Source organism: Aulonocara stuartgranti (assembly GCF_965226115.1).
Source record: "Aulonocara stuartgranti genome assembly, chromosome: 3".
Lineage (NCBI taxonomy): Eukaryota > Metazoa > Chordata > Actinopteri > Cichliformes > Cichlidae > Aulonocara > Aulonocara stuartgranti.
Window position 1 is genome coordinate 27134511 of NC_138941.1, and position 17588 is coordinate 27152098.

Genomic DNA, 17588 nt, shown 5'->3' on the forward strand with positions numbered 1-17588 from the left:
TTAATAACTGGTATCGGAGGAATCAATATCAATCCGCACACCACTAATCCTGGAACAGCGGCACACTCACAGACCAGGGCGCCCACCTTTTGACATACCGAGTGCCGTTCTATAACATCATGTTCTCTGTAGATTAACGGTGAGAGAAATAGTGGCGAGGTTCAGTGTCTGAAAGGACAATCAGGAGGCGTATGGAACAAAGCAGCTTAAGGTATTTACAGCTTAAGTCATGACTTTTATCCAGTGTGTTACTAAAGCTCTTCAGATCAGATCTTCATTTCACTGGTAGATCAGGGAACACCTCAGCCAGACAATGAAATCCATCTTTATGCCTTGCACCTAGTCTTCCTTTCAGAGATGCATGGAACAGTCATCAATCACCACAGCAACTCTGGGTAAGATACAGAGACCCATGGAGGATCCTTCAGAGGTTATTTCCCTTAAAAGATCCTGGGGACATTTTCTGCCATTTGCTTTTTTAATGTTAAACCATTTTCACTGTGTTTGTGTTGAGTGGAATATAGACAAATTTGCTAAAGGATATATATCTATCCTATCTATCTATCTCTCATATATATATATATAGAGAGATAGATAGAGAGATAGATAGAGAGATAGAGAGAGAGAGATAGATAGATATATTTTTTTAATTTTAGAATTGTGGCCTCGGTCCATTAAATTAGCCTAAAATGGCTAAGCTACACAAAAACTTAAACTATTGATCCTAGGGACAAAAACTGCCCCACTGAGAACCATTAAAAACACAATTTTCCATTCCACATTTATTATAACATCAACTAATCCACTCCTTTATGTTAGGATTTCATTTTGGACTACTGGCCTTAAATTTCTGCAATGGTTTATGTGTCACTATCAATACTGGATAACGGCATGTGTGTTTAATAAAAAAAAAAAAGAAAAAAAAAAAGGGTCTTTTTGCCCCCCCCCCCAAAAAAGTATGTCTGTATCTAACTTCAAAGAGAAAAGACTTTTGGATTTAGACACTCTTTTTTCTATTGTCCACACTGCAATACAAACAAATTAAATATAAAAGCAAGAACCAAAACCAAATTAGATTTTATTTTGTCTTGAAGCTCTGCTCAGGTGCACTGCAGCCGAGGTTATAAGAATGAGTCATAGCGCAGGAGTAGTCATTTCCACGATGGCAAAATACTACAGCACAGAGGAAGTTGTTGACATGCTCATGCACTGTGAGAGCAAGGATGGCTCCTCGTCACCCGCCAAGGACACGGAGGAAGCATACACACAGAGCTGCTGGAGTCCACGTCCAAATCATCTGATTTCTCTTCTGAAAATGAGAGCAAAGGGGAGATGAATGAAGAAGCAGCAGGATGGACCTCAAAAAACTGGAGAATAGTTTGGTCTCCCACAAATACGAAGACGCTCCACTATGTCCTAGCAGCCACAGGGTTTATCCCGGGACCTACTCACTATGCCGCCGCCCGAATAACTGACACAATCTCCAGCTTCGTGTTGTTCCTGACCGATGAAATCGTGCAGCATATTGTTGCCATGACCAATCTGATGGGAGACGCACAATCCAAGCCTGGCGAGATTTGGAAATGTGGACCCTCAGCCTCTGGTATGAAAAATCAGGACGGAGCATTTTCCGGGCTACGATGTCCCACAAGAGATTTAATCACATCACCAGGGCGCTGCCTTTTGATGACAAGCTCTCCTGACCCCGACACTGGGAAGACAAGTTGGCTGTCTTCCGCCAGGTATGGGATATGTGGACGTACCGCCTGGTGATGCTGTTATCCCAGAAAAAGACCTCTGTGTAAATGAGCAGCTCGTCCCATTCAGAGGCAGGTGCAGCTTCAGAGAGTACATGCTGAAAAAGCAGACAAATATGGCATAAAGATTTGGGCAGTCTGTGATTTGAAAACATCCTATGTCTGGAGGCTGCAGGTGTACACGGGCAAAGCAGCTGGCGATCGCTCTGAAGTTAACCAGGGGATGAGGGTGGTCCTGGAAATGACAGAGGGCTCCATGGACATGTCATCACCTGCAATAATTTTTTCACCTCGTTTGCACTGGCAGATGAGCTGCGCAAGAGAAACTGGCTCTAGTTGGCATAATTTGACAAAACAAAACCCGAACTTCCACCTCTTTTGCTCCCAAGCAAAAGGGAGAGCGGTCTTCTCCTCCACCTTTGCATTTACAATGACGCACGCACTCATGTCCTACATCCCCTGGGCAAGAATGTGGTCCTACTAAACACCAAACACTGCAGTCAGGACGTCAGCGATGAAGGGAAAAGAAAGCCCATCATAATACAGGACTACAACCGATGCAAAGGAGGTGTCGACAACCTTGATAAGGTAGGTGTCATTATGCATTAATTACGCACCCGTTTATTCATTCTTGCTCATATATTCTTGTGTAAAATATACATTGGTTTGATGTTTTCGGGGTTTTTTTTTTGTTAGATTGTTGGCACCTACTCATGCAGGAGGCGAACAAATTGGTGGCCACTGGCACAGTAGGAACTGTACATCAAAGAGGTGGGAGAAATGATAGTCAACCAGCACATAATGAAGAGAGGGCGCTTTCCCCGCTCAGCCGTTTCAGGCATCGCTACAACTGTGCAGGGTGCTGCTGCAGGCCCCTCTCGATTCATAAAATCCAAGGGCAGGAAGCAGTGCGAGTTTTGCACTGACAAAAGAAGACGAATTGGGAACACCTGCTGCAAATGTGGGAGGTTTACCTGCAGAGACCACAGCCAGTTCATTTGAAGCGTCTGCTCCACCTGTTCTTGTTTATCTTTCAAAAATAAATGTTCTTCTGGTTCAAACTGATCTTGTATTTTTATTTTTAGAACGCAACAAGGTAATAAACATTTAGTGGGGAAAAGTGAAAAACATATACCATTTAGGCTACAATTATTAAATTTACTGTGCCCCTGCAAAAAATTAATAATAATGATGTATCAAAATCAGTGTTGGTGCCAATCTTTCACCCACCTAAAGGCCTAATTATAATAACAATCAAATATTTATTGAAATGCATTTTATGGAAAATATTTAAACCTTTTGTTTTTTCTGTTAAAAAAAACTGTCATGAATGTGTGAAGGCAGGCAGGAAAGGTGGACCCGAGAGCAGAACTCACGGAGGCACAGGTGAATTACAGACTGAACAAAGAACTAACTAAACTGGAAAGCAAATAAACTCGCAGGCAGGCAAACAGAACACACAGGGTGGTATGAGGGTAAACAGACGTTCACAACGCGACAGAACAAAGGAAACACAAGGCTTATATACACAGGGAGTAATCAGGGAATGGGAAACAGGAGGGAGACACAGCTGGGAGAAATTAGGGCTAACGAGACAGGAGGCAAGTGAACCTGAACACACTGACATCAGACATGAATGTTAAATTAATATTAAAATATTAACATATAACATTTTTGCAGCACTTTTTGGGAAGTGGCTGTTTTTTTGGCCTTAAGTTATTTTTAAGGATCTTTTAATTACAGAGTACTCTTAACATACTGCTCAATTGTTGTGTTTGACAGACAGTTCAGAACTTGTCAGGTCAGCAAGACGCCTGCTAAATTTACTCACTTCTACATCTACCACTGTTCAGCCCAGTGTTCAAACTCCCCAAGAGCCTCCCAGGTTTTGTGAAACTAGACGCAAGCAACATATGCACAGATTAACAAAAAACCTTTGAATCATTTGACATGTGTGTTACTTTTGTACTATATAAATTAATTAGCATAAAACAATGAGATGCTTCTTCTGAATATTGTGTCATTCTAGCAGAATATTGTGTCAGGAGAGATGGTACACATGTTTAAAATATGCTCTAAATTGCTAGGAATAAAAATAGCTACTTAACCTGACTAACTATTTGTGTTAAAAGAAATGGTTGCAGGCTTGGAGCAACGGTCATTGAGAGTGACCAGACTGCGAAGGCTCCCAAATATTCCTTGCTGGATCTTGATCAAGGAAACTTCCAGTAGGCCTTGCTTACATGCAGTGGGGTCCTTGTCTGTGTGTACACACAAACACACATTTTGGAAATTACTTGACTGATCTTATTTATCTCTTCTCTCACAGTAGTACTGGTGAAATTTCTGCTGCCTCAAAGATTGGTGTTACCAGTACTTGTGCAATGGAGAGCTTTTGATTGAAAGCATTATGAGAGGAGGATGTCTGTGATGTTCATTATACTTCTATTATCTCTCAGGTATTAAGTTTTATAGGTTTCACTGCTCTAAAATGTTTGGAATTACATGTTTGTGGCACAGATTGTACCATCTCTTGTGTGTGTTTCTGTCCTTTAAGATTGAGTCAGCCGCAGAAGATAAAAAGACAGAACTCACTGTTAATATTTAAAAGAAAGAAGAAATTGTTTGGTAAAATTGTTTTACTCTGTTTTTCCACAAAAACTTTTTTTTCTTTTTAATTTAACAGTATGCAATTTTTTTTCTTTCTGCATTTCAATGCTGTTGTTCTTCATGCCATCCTTCAGTTGGTGCCTCTTCCCACCCAGCTACGTGATGGTCTAAAACTTCATGGTCGTACTGATCTACTGAGCCAGTACCCAAACATCTGCCAATCACTGTTTTTGTCCCTGGGGTGGAAGTTAAGGTGAGTAAATGTTGACTTTAGAAGGGAAACCACTTGTAATTGTGAATAGTGGTTCCAAGTACTCTTACCTTTACTTTTTATAGACTGTAAGTCCCATAGTAGAGTACGCAATTAATGGTGGGACTGGAAAAAGAATATTCAAAATTGTCTTAAGTTGCATAGATAACATACATCTAATCTAATTTGTCATGTTAAGAAACCCACATTACTCCACTGCTCACAATCAAACTATTTAAGCAAATAAAGAAAAATATTTAAACAAGGTATGATAATAACTTATCAAAATTGTTTGGTCTCAATTGAGAGGGTCAGAATAATAGTGATGGGATTTCCGGCTCTTTTTAGAGATCCGGCTCTTTCGGTTCGGCTCACTAAAAAGACCCGGCTCTTTCGGCTCCGAACCGGCTCTTCGGGTTGTTTTGTTGCTTTAATTAATTTATTATTAACAATAATATGAAATTATGCACAAAAGGAATTACTAACGTAAAAAAAAAAAAGTGGTTTTAGTTATATATGTTTATATATAAATATATGCGGTGGCCCCTAGAGACAAAACACGTACAAACTTCAAAACACAATTCTAGCATGAACTGAACTTCCAAAGCAGAGCTACTAGATCACTTAAATTACACAATTGAAAGCATGTGTGTATTGTTTCTGTATTTATACACAGGCACTCATATATATTCAAATAATTTTAAAAAAAAGTTCATTTACCTGTTATTACCACACACCAAATCCGGTCGTTGGTACTTGCTGGTTTGTGTAGCCACAAGATAACAAAAGCTCAACACTGCGCCCAGCATCCTGGAGCACTTCTGTTGTCTTTTACGTGTTTTGGAGTTTTTACGTGTTTTGGAGTTTGTACGTGTTTTTATGTGTTTTGGAGTTTGTACGTGCTTCAGAGTTCGTACGTGATTTGAAGTTTGTATGTGCTTTGTCTCTAGGGGCCACCTTAAATATACTTTTATTTATTCACTCCACATAAAATGTAACAAATAAATCATATAATACAAAAATCAACTATTCACATTTCAACTTTTAACTATTTAAATTTTCAGCTTTTTCCTTTTACAAATTTAAAGTGAAACAACACAAAACACTGCAAACCACAACACAAATATAAATTAAAATATGAAAACAAAAAGAAGATGCATATTCTCTGTCATATGGGCCTGCATGAATAAACCTTCTGAATCCTTTATCATCTGCAACCGAAAATAGTTGTGGATGATTACTATACCTTTCTAATGTGACGTTGTTGTCCCTGGCTCTCTTTCTCTCTCTCTTCCTCTGGGTCTGTTGCTGGGCTACTGAGTGTATTTACCGCCCCTCCCCCCTCTGCCCAGCATAAAGCACAAGGCTCGCGTGCGGAGTGAAGCGGGAAAAAAAGTGCGAGAGAGAGGCTGAGAGAAAGAAAAAAAAAAAACCCATGTGACGGCTCGCGATAAGGAGCCGGCTCGTGTCGTTCACGTCAATGAGCCGGCTCTAAGAGCCATTTCGTTCGAGAACGACCCATCACTACAGAATAACATACAACCATCAATAGTGAGCTACAAAGAACGTGACAGATGTAGAATTTTACAAAAACAAAAGACTGCCCACAAAAACATTGTTGCACATAAAGTAGTATAATATAACTCAAAATGACAAATAAACATTGTCTCAGCTCACAACTGAGTTCAAAATGACAGGCTGCCTGTCATTAAACACATCAAGTGGATCCGCTCTCCACCAACCTCATCCATTGATCATGTTCTGAAAACAACAAACACAAAACAACATGCAGGTACTATCATTAAATTGCACATGGTTGACATGCATTTATTTTATTTTATTTGTGGATAACACTTAATTAATTAAACACGGAAATGGATAAACTGCGACCTAATGGCGGAATACTGTCACTGCACTGGTAACACAATCGACATATTGACATATAGACATATTATAAGACACATTAACCACTCGTCTTGAGTTTGACATGTGCTGTAGATGCTTTCTTTTTGTAACATTACGGTTAGTTTTAATATTACTTTTTCCGGGTCACAAAATAAACTCTTACGATATTTCCAGACAAGAATTAATCTATTGTTTCCCCCGTGCACCACCCAGTACCCGTGTCCTCTAAATCTGAGAGTGATGACTTTCTAAACTTCTTTGTGGATAGGTTGTGTATGCAGCTGCACTAAAGCCGCGGTTATAAGAATTAGCGTGGGAGTAGTCATTTTCACGATGGCAAGGTACTATAGCACTGAGGAAGTTTTGGAAATGGTCCTGGACCCTGATTGCGAGGATGGCTCCGCGTCATTCTCCGAGGACTCTGGGGATGACAGCAGAGTGGACGTCTAAGAACGGAAGAATAGTGTGGTCTCCTACAAATGCCAAGACGCTCCGCTATGTGCCTGCAGCCACAGGACTTATCCTGGGACCCACACATTATGCCACCGCCTGAATTAGCGACCCACAGTCCAGCTTTGCACTATTTCTCAAAGATGAAATCGTGCTGCATATTGCATCAATGACAAATCTGCAAGGGAGACGCACAATCGCAGACTGGAGAGATGTGGACACCGATGAACTAAGGGCCTATGTGGGACAGCTGATCTTGGCCAGTGTGTACCGTTCAAAAAATGAATCAACGGCCAACCTTTGGAGTGAGAAATCCGGATGGCGGATTTTTTGGGCAACCGTGTTGGAAAAATGATTCCGTTACATCACCAGGGCGCTGCGCTTTGATGATGAACTTTCCTGACCCCGAGGTGACAAACTGGCTCCAATCCGCAAAGTCTGGGATATGTGGACGCACCGCCTCCAGATGCTGTTCTGCCCAGACAGAGACGTTTGTGTGGACAAACAACTCGTACCATTCAAAGGCAGATGCAGCTTCAGGCAGTACATGCCAAAAAAGCCTGCCAAGTATGGCCTGAAGATTTGGGCACTATGTGATGTCAAGACGTCCTACGCCTGCAGACTACAGGTCTAGACAGGCAAAGCAGCTGGCAAACGCCTGGAGGTCAACCAGGGGATGAGGGTGGTCCTGGACATGACAGATCACATTATAACATGTGACAATTTTTTTCACCTCCTTCCCTCTGTCAGAAGAGCTACTGAGGAGGAAACTGGCCCTGGTTGGCACAATTCGGAAAAATAAGCCCGAACTTCCACCACGTTTGCTGGAGACAAGCGGGAGAGAGGTGTTCTCCTTCATCTTCGTCTTCACGAAGACGCACACGCTCGTGTCTTATGCACCCAGATGCGGCACGAATGTCCTCCTGCTGAACACAAAGGACCGGACTCCATGCGTAAGCGATGATGCTGAGAGAAAGCCAGCAATAATAAAAGATTACAACAAATGTAAAGGAGGTGTCATTACGCAGTTACGCACACATTTATTCATTCTTGCTCATATATTGTAGGTTTAATGTTTTCGGGGTTTTTTTGTTTGTTTTTTGTTAGGGTTAGGTTGTTGGCACCTACTCGTGCAGGAGGCGAACGAATCGGTGGCCATTGGCCCTATTCCACCATCTCCTTGACGTCTCGCTCTACAATGGCTACGTCTTGTGGACCGCAATTGACCCTTTATGGCAGCAGGCCAAACCACACAGAAGGAGGCTGTATATTGAGGAGGTGGGAGAAATGCTAGTCAATCCACAGATAGCGAAGAGAGGCTACCTTCCCCGCTCATCACTCGCAGCAGACTTTGTCAAAAGTGCGCAAGGTGCTGCTGCAGGCCCCTCTCCAGCCAGGAAGGTCAGGAGGCAGTGCCAGTTTTGCGCAGAAAGCAGAAGAAGAATTGTCACCACCTGCTGCAAATGTGGAAAGTTCGCATGCGGAGACCACACTCTGTCCATCTGCTCCACCTGAGCAGGACTGTCACACTGATCAGAAAACTTAATCACTACCTGTAATCAATCCAAAAATAACTGAGAGCAAAGTGAAGCTATCTATAAATGTAGTTTTATGCACGTTCTCCTCCCAGTGATCACTTTACTTTGTGTTGTTCATGCAATGTTCTCTGAATCTGGTGAAGAAATTACCAAAGTTTGAATTTGCCCACACGTACATGTTTCTGTGGCGCTCATCATTATTAGCCTCTGAAGTGCTGGGTTAAGTGTCAGTATTGTGTGGTTTTAACCTTCTCCCTCCCTCCACAGAAGCTACTGTATAAGTAGCCTGCAAATATGATCCCCAAAACACCACCAGGCACTGTTTTTGCTCGTCCACCCACCAGGTCCACTCCAAGGTAAGTTTGCTGTACTGCTTTTTTGCACTGTCCTGCAGGTTTCTCGCAGTGTTGACATGTGCTCTTACACTGTGTTTTATCCCTGTAGAAAACAACCGTGTCAATCCCATCAGTATGACGGCCGTCCTTATATTAAGAAGCCACCAAATGCCTTCATGGTCTATCTGGAAGAGCAGAGGCCGAAGGTGGAGGCTGAACTGAACGTCAGTGGGAGTGCAGCTGTGAATGCAGTTGTGGGAGCGAGAGTAAGTGTGTAACTAACTCTACATACATTTATGGATCTGTTCATGTTTTGTGCTGGTGTCTTTGCATGTGTACCAGCTGTCCTGTAGTAATGTGTAGTAACAGTGTAGCTGTGCATTTATATATGCTGAAAGTGTGTTCCTGTGGTCTTCTGTCCACAGTGGAAGTTGCTCTCAAAAAATGAGCAGGCGAAATATTTTGATCGGGCGGAGACAGAAAGATGGCGTCACACAAAAGAGCATCCACAGTGGTCCACTAAAGACAACTATGTATGTCCAAAGTGCCAATATTCATACATGTGCCTGTGACTGCACTGAATGATGAAACATTCACATCAGAGAGTTTGTATCAGCCCGTGAAAATTCTAATGTGTTTGTTTTTAGGGCAAAAAGAGGAAGAGAATCAGAAATCGCAGCTGTACCACCGGTGAAAGACTATTTCTGGGAATCACGGCGTTTCCTTCATGTGAAAGACAAACATTTGTTTAAAAAAAGAAGACTCATTGTGTTTTGTTTGTGTTGCAGTGTCTGCATCTGACCAGGAAGATCAACAGGTCAAGAAGCCTTACATCACACCAGCTCAGCAGCCACAGCCAGGTGTTACTAGCCTGCCTCACCAGCAGGCAGTGTGTCTGCAGCTGCCAAATCAGGTCCTCTCCTCCTCACATGTGGATGTTCCTACAGACCTCTGTGCTGGTCCTAAACTAAGTAACACCAGCCCTGCTTTTCCTGCGGATTCCACTCCATCCACATCATTTGCCTCCCAAGCAAGACAACCCCGAACAGAGCCCATCCTTTTCACTGACACTGAGAAGTGATCAGTGCTTGACCACCTTCCCATCACAGCACAGGGTGATCTGATCTCACCTCAATCAGTTAGACGCCTCCACTGGTCCTCAGCTAAACCAGAAAAGCGCTGCACCCACTCAGACAACAACTGGACGTCAGCCAGATTGACAGTTAAAAACTTTAATTGAGCTTTTTAAATAAAGCACATTGCTCAAAACTAACATCAAACTAAAACTGAGCAAAACTACACTAAAACATAGAAACACTGAAAATGAAATCCAAACTTGAAACCTGAACATGGAAACACGGAAAGCCTGAAACACAAGGGTAATTAGGGAAAGTATAGTAACATGAAACCACAGCTGAAACAAACAGACATAACGAGGCGGGGAGAGAAAATTCAATACACGACGAGAAACTGTAAAAATAAAACAGGAAGCACACTGAGATGCAGACTAAGACACATAGCTTGACACTAGGCATGGGGTCACCTAACCTCATTTGTCACGTTGCTCCATCACCCCTTCAAGCAGCTCTGTATATTATGGATGCAGATCTTCACCACAAAGCTTCATTGTTGTTGCCAGACGTCAAAACAGCACCATTTGCTACTTCACCTACCTGTCCTTCCCATCAGTCACCACTCAAGGAACTGACCTCGTCATCCATCTCCCTCACAGGCCTTTATGCGTAACTGATTCCTCAAGATCAAAACAATAAAACAACAAGATTCATAAGGATTATTTGTCAAGTTACTTGAAAATAGTAATTAGAGCTTGGTCACTCTGGCACAGCTGGCTGCCGGTGGAGCTCACGGGCATGTCACTGCAACCACCGGTTCAGCAAATGAAAATAAAATAAACAATAAAAGCAAAGGTGAATCAAATAGACCAATACGGCAAGGCTGGGATGGTCCATCTGGTAAAGTAAATCCGTTGGGCATCTTTCTTTGCCTTTAGACAACAATTCTGGTGGCAAAAGAACCAAACGGGACAGACAAAAAAGAAAAAAGTAATTAGTTACTAATTACTTCTTCAAGAAAGTAACCCTGTCACTTTACTGATTACTTATTTTTAAAAGTAACTGGTTACTTTATTACTTAGTTACTTTTTAAAAAACATTCTACACAACCTCAATATGTTATAAAGCAATAGACCTTTCAGCCCAATTCTATTTTTTCTGCATAATACACAATGAAAAAGTCTCTTTTTAAAACTGGTTTCATTAATCTTTTAACTTTATGCACATTGCATCAAGCAAAAATTAAACTCCATGCAACATTCTCTGATTGGAAGATTTTTGTTTTACATTTAAGCCCATTTTCTGCATATTCCAGCATATAAAATAAACTGTTTTGCGTTTCACACTTTCAAATAAATGCAAGTAAAACACAGCAAAAAATAGATAAAATCAAAGATTCAGTGGCACCAAGGCTACGTCCACATGTACCCGGGTATTTTTGAAAACGCAGATTTTTCTATGCGTTTGCACCTTTCGTCCACACGTAAACGGTGTTTTCGGTCACTGAAAACTGAGATTTCTAAAAACGCCTGCCAGGGTGGATATTTTCGAAAACTCAGTTTTTGCATTTACGTGTGGACGAGAAAAACGGAGAAAACGCAGGAAACGCAGCGTCAAAGGTGTGCGCCTTTTTTGACGTCACACTGTGCGCCACGTTATTGTTTCGGTGAAATGAATTTCTACAATACTGTTAATGGTACTCTCTGCAGTGTTTAAATGCTTACATATTCACACACAGCTACTGTCCCTCCACACATACGACTCGGTTCTGCTTCTATGCCCCAGCTTTGTTTACTATTTCCCACCGAGGCTTCTAGACTTCTGATTGGCCAACATTTCTACACGGTTAGGAATATATCGCCACCTGTTGCTTTGGCATGTTCCTAGCAGCGTTTTCCTTCATTTCTGCGTTTACGTGTGGATGGGATTATTTTTTAAAACGAAAACGGAAAATCTCCGTTTTCAAAAATGTCCTGACTGAGGGATTTTGGAAACAAATTCAAACGTACAGCTCTGCTATGAAATGAAGACAGAAAACTAAACAGCAGTGACGTTTGCAGGGTTACTGAAGTTTGGCTAGCTGATATATAATGATGTGCTATGTGACAGCTAGCAACACAGCTATGTCAGCATAATATAAACACGCTATAACTTTTTTCCACTCGATAAAAGTTTACGTGAGGATTCTTGGTGGTTAGGACCAAATGTAATCGCATGGCAGGATGCTGTAAACGGACCAAACTTCAGCCAGGAGAACATCTGAGATAATCCATCCACAATACGAGGTTAGTCATTCATATACTGCTGCATGGGCTGGGCTGTAATTACATCGTAAGTTTTTAAAAACTGAGCTTAAATAAATGATTAGCGGTAATAAAAGTCGAGGGAGGTTAACAGTGATCACTGACTGTTTTAGGAGCTTTTTGAGATTAAATAGAAGAAAATACAAAACATTAAACATGTTAACAACACAAAAGCCATATTAAACGCAGACTACTTTAGGCCCGGAAGCAAGATTCATCACGTCATCACTTACGGTGTGTTCACACCGAACACGATAGAGGCAGGCAGAGCGTCAGGCTTACATGTAAAGTCAATGGAAAAGCGCGATGACCCGCGATTGCGGCTCCCGTGAAAATTCGGAAGCAGATTTGCGTCGCGAAAACGCCAAAACGCCTGAAACGCGCGTGAGTGTAGCGCGTTTCAGGCGTTTGACTCGCGAAAAAAAACCACGCGCGTGAGTTTATGTGTTGCATTTTGTACATACACGCGTTTCGCGTCCCCCGCTCGAGTTGGAAAAATCTGAACTCCAGCGTCAAATCGCGCCGCGACAACCAATCAGGAGCCCGGTGACGTGGCTGTTATCTAGTTCAAAGGGGCAGATCCAGAGGAGGACAGCTCGAAGGCGGGCGAGGGAAGGGTCCCAGGACGGTCCATCGGCGGTGGAGCTGGCTATCTTGGAGTGCCTAAAGAGGCCACGCCCGTCTGCAACAGAATATTTTCTCCTCAGCCTTGTTCCTGCTCTGGAGAGCATGCCGCCTTAGACACGAGAATTCGTGAAATTCCAAATTTCTAAATCAGTTTTTGAAAAAACAACAGAAACAATGTTCTTATGTTTCTCCTCCTTCTCCCTGAGGCTCTTCCACTCCAAGCTGGGTCCTTTTTATTCCTGTCTGTCTGTAAATAGTTAGATTTCATATATTTATGTTATTTATGTCCTTTTGTTACTGAATTTATATATTTTATCAAATAAACATTTATAATGACAAATGTCTTTGTTCTACTACACAGCAAATATTGGCACCCGACTTGACAAAAGTAGAATTTATTTCATATTACACTAATAACAAAACATACTAATACAGTGGGATGCATAAGTTTGGGCAACATTGTGAAAAGTAATTATTTTCCTGTACAAATTGTTGGTTGTCTCAATAAAAATTGTCAGTTAAATACATCATATAGGAGACACATAGTGATATTTGAGAAGTGAAATGCAGTTCACTGGATTTACAGAAAGTGTGCAATAACTGTTTAAACTAAAGCAAGCAGGTGCATAAATTGGCAACACTAAAAAGAGAAATAACATAAATATGTAGTGTATATCAATGTGTGTGTCTCCTATATGATATATGTAAGTGACATTTTTTACTGTAACAGCGATTCATACAGGAAAATAATGACTATTAATAAGGTTGCCCAAACTTTTGCACCACACTGTATATAGGAACATAGTGAAGACAAGTTGCAGAGTAAAAAGAGGTTAGTTTATTTTGGAATAGAGCTCCATTTATTAAGAAAATGTTAAAAACACAGGAACACTCTCTAGAGGTTTGTGGGTGGCTCTTAAAAGAGCCGTTGTGGGGAAGTCGTTCAGACTTCAAACAGGCTACTCCTTTGGTTGCCAAGACACGGCTCCCTCTGCCGAGAAGTGAGCCATGAACTTCTCCCTCACCAGGACAGCCTCTCTGGAGGAGTTGTTTGCTGCCATACGACCCAGGTCTTGCAACGGCTCCACCACAGCAGGCGCCACACCTCTCACAGCAGGTGCCCCTCTCTCGTCCACACAGCGCAGAAAGTTGTGGAGAACACACGTTGCCTTCACACACTTCTCCGCAATTTCAGGACGGAGTTCTATGGCGCGCCGATACAACCTCCACTGTGAGGAGAGGATACCGAAGGCACCCTCCACTATCATCCTGGCCCTGGAAAGGCGCGATAGTTAAAGACCCTCTTCTCTAAAGGGAGGAGGCGTCCAGGGAAAGGTCTCATGAGCTCACGCCGCAGCGGGAACGCTTCATCAGCCACAAAGACATGGGGCTGGGCTCCACGGTGTTCTCCACCAGGTAGAGGCTGGTCAGGAGGCAGATGGAGAGTCCCAGCCCGAAGAGCCTGACCAAAGGTGGAGTTGGCCAGAATACCACCGTCGCTGGTCCTCCCGTACCCCCCAACATCAATGACGCGGAAGCGATGCTCTGCATCCACAACCGCAAGGAGAACAATGGAAAAAGTTCCCTTGTAGTTGTGGAACATGGATCCTGAGTTGGGGGGTGCCTTCGTCTGGACGTGCTTCCCATCCAGAGCTCCACAGCAGAGAGGGAAGTTCCAGCGCTCCTGGAATCCCTCTGCGATGGACCGCCAGTCTTCAGTTGAAGGCACAGCCATGAAATCGTCCACTAGACAGTCCCAGATGGCCGTCGCTACCTGGGGGATGATCTGGCTCACCGTGGACACACCGACTCGAAAACTGAACGCGATGGTCCTGAAGGAGTCCCCGGTGGCAAGGAACCTGGACAACAGTGTTTAAAATGAGTATTATGTGTACTGCAGTTACAAAATACATTATAGAAATTACAAAATTACAAAACATAAATCTTACATAAAACATTTTGTAATTATAAGGATAATTACATGATATATATTTGATATAATCTAGAACAATCTGCCGTGATCATAAACAAATATTCAACTATCCCAGAATTAAACCAGGTCTAAATGAAAAAAGGAGTGAGTATCACTACAAAGATTAACCCACATTGGTCCTAGTACAAGTTTGATATCAGCAAACACCGAGAGCATACCTATGACACCACAGCCATGCTATCATTCAAACACTGATAACAGCATAAATCGAATTAAATCGGGACTTGATGAGACCGTCTGAGTATCACTACAAATATTATGAAGTCGTCTCGTACCAGTTTGCTATCGGTAAACACCGAGAGCATTCACTGTTAGCATAGCACATCCATGTTAGTATACACTGCTAACATGGATGTGCTATGCTATCAGTAAACGCCGACAGCATTCACTATTAGCATAGCACATCCATGTTAGCAGTGTATAAATGGATGGTTTAGCATATATTAGCGCAGGTATCAATAACGGACTACCGTATTAAACACTTTTACTAACCTCAGGCAGATGGACAGGCGGTCTGCTGGTGGGATTGAGTGCCTGTAATTGGTGTCTAGGCGGGCAATTCTGGGACCGACGCGGGAAAGCAGGTCCTCAAACTGGCCGAGTGACAGACGATGATATCGCTGGAATCTGCCGTCATCCAGGCGCAGCTCCTGTAGCAAATGGTGAAACTCACCAAACTGCTCACGCGTCTCGAGGACCTGATGGACCCAGGTACGGCGAGGACGTCTTTTACGCCGCTGCTCTGCTCTCCACAGTAAATAGAGAAGGGAGACTCTCTCCTCAAGCGCTAGCTCGACACCTGCCATCTTGCAAAGATACCGGTCTTGCAAAACTTCCTCCCACATCCCTCCCACATTTCCGGTTCACGCGCGTTAAAATATGATATTTTGGGGCGCGATGGATTTTTCTTGGACACGCGTAGAGGTGCGAATGTCAAGTTAGGGGCGTTTGGGGCTTTTTTTCACGCGCCCATCGCGTTCGGTGTGAACACACCGTTACAGACTTGATTATCCACTGTTGAGATTGCCTTCTTGCCAAGAGTCTCTCCTTGCGTTGTTATTAACTCCTGTGCTTAATGTTAAGGTTTCAACTAGTTCACTTTCCTTCCATGCTTGAATCTGCTTTTGGATCCTGGTTCATGCACTAGCCTCCAGGCTCCAGTGGCAGGTGCAGAAACAGACATGAGAACAAGACTGAAATATGTCTTAAGACTTTATATCTTGTTCTGTTTAATCTGAACAAGCCCATAAAATCAGTCAATGATCACTAATGGCCTCTCATAGTTTTTATTATCACTATTTATTGGTAGCATGTTTTAGGCTACGTCCACATGTACATGGGCATTTTTAAAAAAAACAAAACAAAAAAACCCATCTTGTCCACATGTGCAGTTTTGAAAAAAATATCTCCGTCCACATGTAAACGTTATAAATGAAATTTTGGGCAATCATAAGTCTAGAAGCCTGGGAGTTTTTATATTTTTGGAAAAGACAGCTATTCTTGGTGTTACAGTCAACTGTCTGGGTGTTTGTTTCAGGCAGAACACTGAAGGTTGCAACGCTGCTATTCCTGCAATGAAATAACACCACCACATGTTGTAACAGGAAGAGCCCCCATTTGAGGCAGGCCACAAAATTTAGAAAAACAAAAAATTTACATTATTGGGCAACAGGCAAAGATGTTATACATTTAGACTAGACTAAAAGATCCACGGAAACAAAGACTGAATAACTTCACCACAAGTTGAGCCCTCACTGTCTTCTGTAATTTACAGCAGAAACTAGTGATGTGTTGGTCGCAAACGAAACGACTCTCTCGCACTTTTTTCCCCGCGTCACTCCGCATGCGAGCCTTGTGCTTTGCGCTGGGAAGAGGGGGGAGGGGCGGTAGTTACACTCGCAGTAGCACAGGAACAGAGCGGGAGGGAGAGAGAGAGAAAGAGCCAGGGACAACAACGTCACATTAGAAAGGTATAGTAATCATCCACAACTATTTTCAGTTGCGGATGATAAAGGATTCAGAAAGTTTATTCATGTAGGCCCATGACTGAGAATGTGCATCTTCTTTTTGTTTTCATATTTTAATTTATATTTAATTGTGTTGTGCAGTGTTTTGTGTTGTTTCACTTTAAATTTGTTTAAAAGGGAAAAGCTGAAAATTTAAATAGAAAAAGTTGAAATGTTTTTTGTATTATATTTTGTATAATTTGTATTATATGGTTTATTTATTGCATTTTATGTGGAGTGAATAAATAAAAGTATATTTACGGTGGCCTCTAGAGACAAGGCACGTACAAACTCCGAAGCACGTACAAAAGACAACAGTGCTCCAGGTTGTTTGAGGCAGTGTTGAGCTTTTGTTACCTACCTACACAAGCCAGGAAGTACCAACGACCGGATTTGGTGTGTAATAGTAACAGGTAAATGAACATTTTTTTTTTTTACATTATTTAAATATATATGAGTGCTTGTGTATAAATACAGAAACAATACACCTATGCTTTCAATTGTGTAATTTAAGTGATCTAGGTAGCTCTGTTTTGGCAGTTCAGTTAATGCTAGAAATGTGTTTTGGAGTTTGCTTTTCTCTAGGGGCCACCGTATATATTTATATATAAACATATATAAATAAAACCATGTATTTTTTTACATTAGTAATTTTTTTTTAGCATGATTTCATACTGTTGTTAATAATAAATTAAAGCAACAAAACAACCTGAAGAGCCAGTTGGGGGCCGAAAGAGCTGG

General features: G+C 42.0%; 2 protein-coding genes and 1 long non-coding RNA gene across 6 annotated transcripts; 1 reads left to right on the forward strand and 2 right to left on the reverse strand.

Annotated features, from left to right (window-relative positions):
* Positions 1-670: 670 nt before the first annotated feature.
* LOC309704030 lies at positions 671-6017 on the reverse strand. The gene is made up of 3 exons (XR_014276120.1): positions 5864-6017; positions 1453-1855; positions 671-1309 (listed from the first exon to the last, which is right to left on the reverse strand). It is a non-coding gene; the product is annotated as an uncharacterized lncRNA (long non-coding RNA).
* LOC309704029 (uncharacterized protein) lies at positions 2832-11899 on the forward strand. 4 transcript variants are annotated; one of them, XM_082528984.1, is made up of 9 exons: positions 2832-3558; positions 4090-4216; positions 4315-4385; positions 4502-4620; positions 8778-8866; positions 8955-9111; positions 9271-9378; positions 9493-9535; positions 9634-11899. In XM_082528984.1, the coding sequence occupies exons 5-9, from the start codon at positions 8805-8807 to the stop codon at positions 9924-9926; spliced, it is 663 nt and encodes a 220-aa protein (XP_082385110.1). In that variant the 5' UTR covers positions 2832-3558; positions 4090-4216; positions 4315-4385; positions 4502-4620; positions 8778-8804; the 3' UTR covers positions 9927-11899. The 4 variants fall into 4 exon arrangements, with proteins under 4 accessions (XP_082385110.1, XP_082385109.1, XP_082385108.1 ...); XM_082528983.1 differs by lacking the exon at positions 2832-3558 and adding an exon at positions 3617-3642 and having other exon boundaries at positions 4087-4216; XM_082528982.1 differs by lacking the exon at positions 2832-3558 and adding an exon at positions 3664-3709 and having other exon boundaries at positions 4087-4216.
* A 2213-nt stretch (positions 11900-14112) lies between these two features.
* Positions 14113-17109, reverse strand: LOC309703030 (uncharacterized protein; the record flags this gene model as incomplete). The annotated part of the gene is made up of 2 exons (XM_082527737.1): positions 15334-17109; positions 14113-14707 (listed from the first exon to the last, which is right to left on the reverse strand). The coding sequence occupies exons 1-2, from the start codon at positions 15684-15686 to the stop codon at positions 14113-14115; spliced, it is 948 nt and encodes a 315-aa protein (XP_082383863.1). The 5' UTR covers positions 15687-17109.
* Between the last annotated feature and the right edge of the window lie 479 nt (positions 17110-17588).

Excerpts from the sequence above, each read along its gene's own strand:
- LOC309704029 (XM_082528984.1), top strand. The coding sequence starts at position 8,805 with ATGATCCCCAAAACACCACCAGGCACTGTTTTTGCTCGTCCACCCACC. Across the intron at positions 8,867-8,954 it reads CCCACCAGGTCCACTCCAAG|AAAACAACCGTGTCAATCCC; the intron begins GTAAGTTTGCTG and ends TTATCCCTGTAG. Across the intron at positions 9,536-9,633 it reads AAATCGCAGCTGTACCACCG|TGTCTGCATCTGACCAGGAA; the intron begins GTGAAAGACTAT and ends TTTGTGTTGCAG.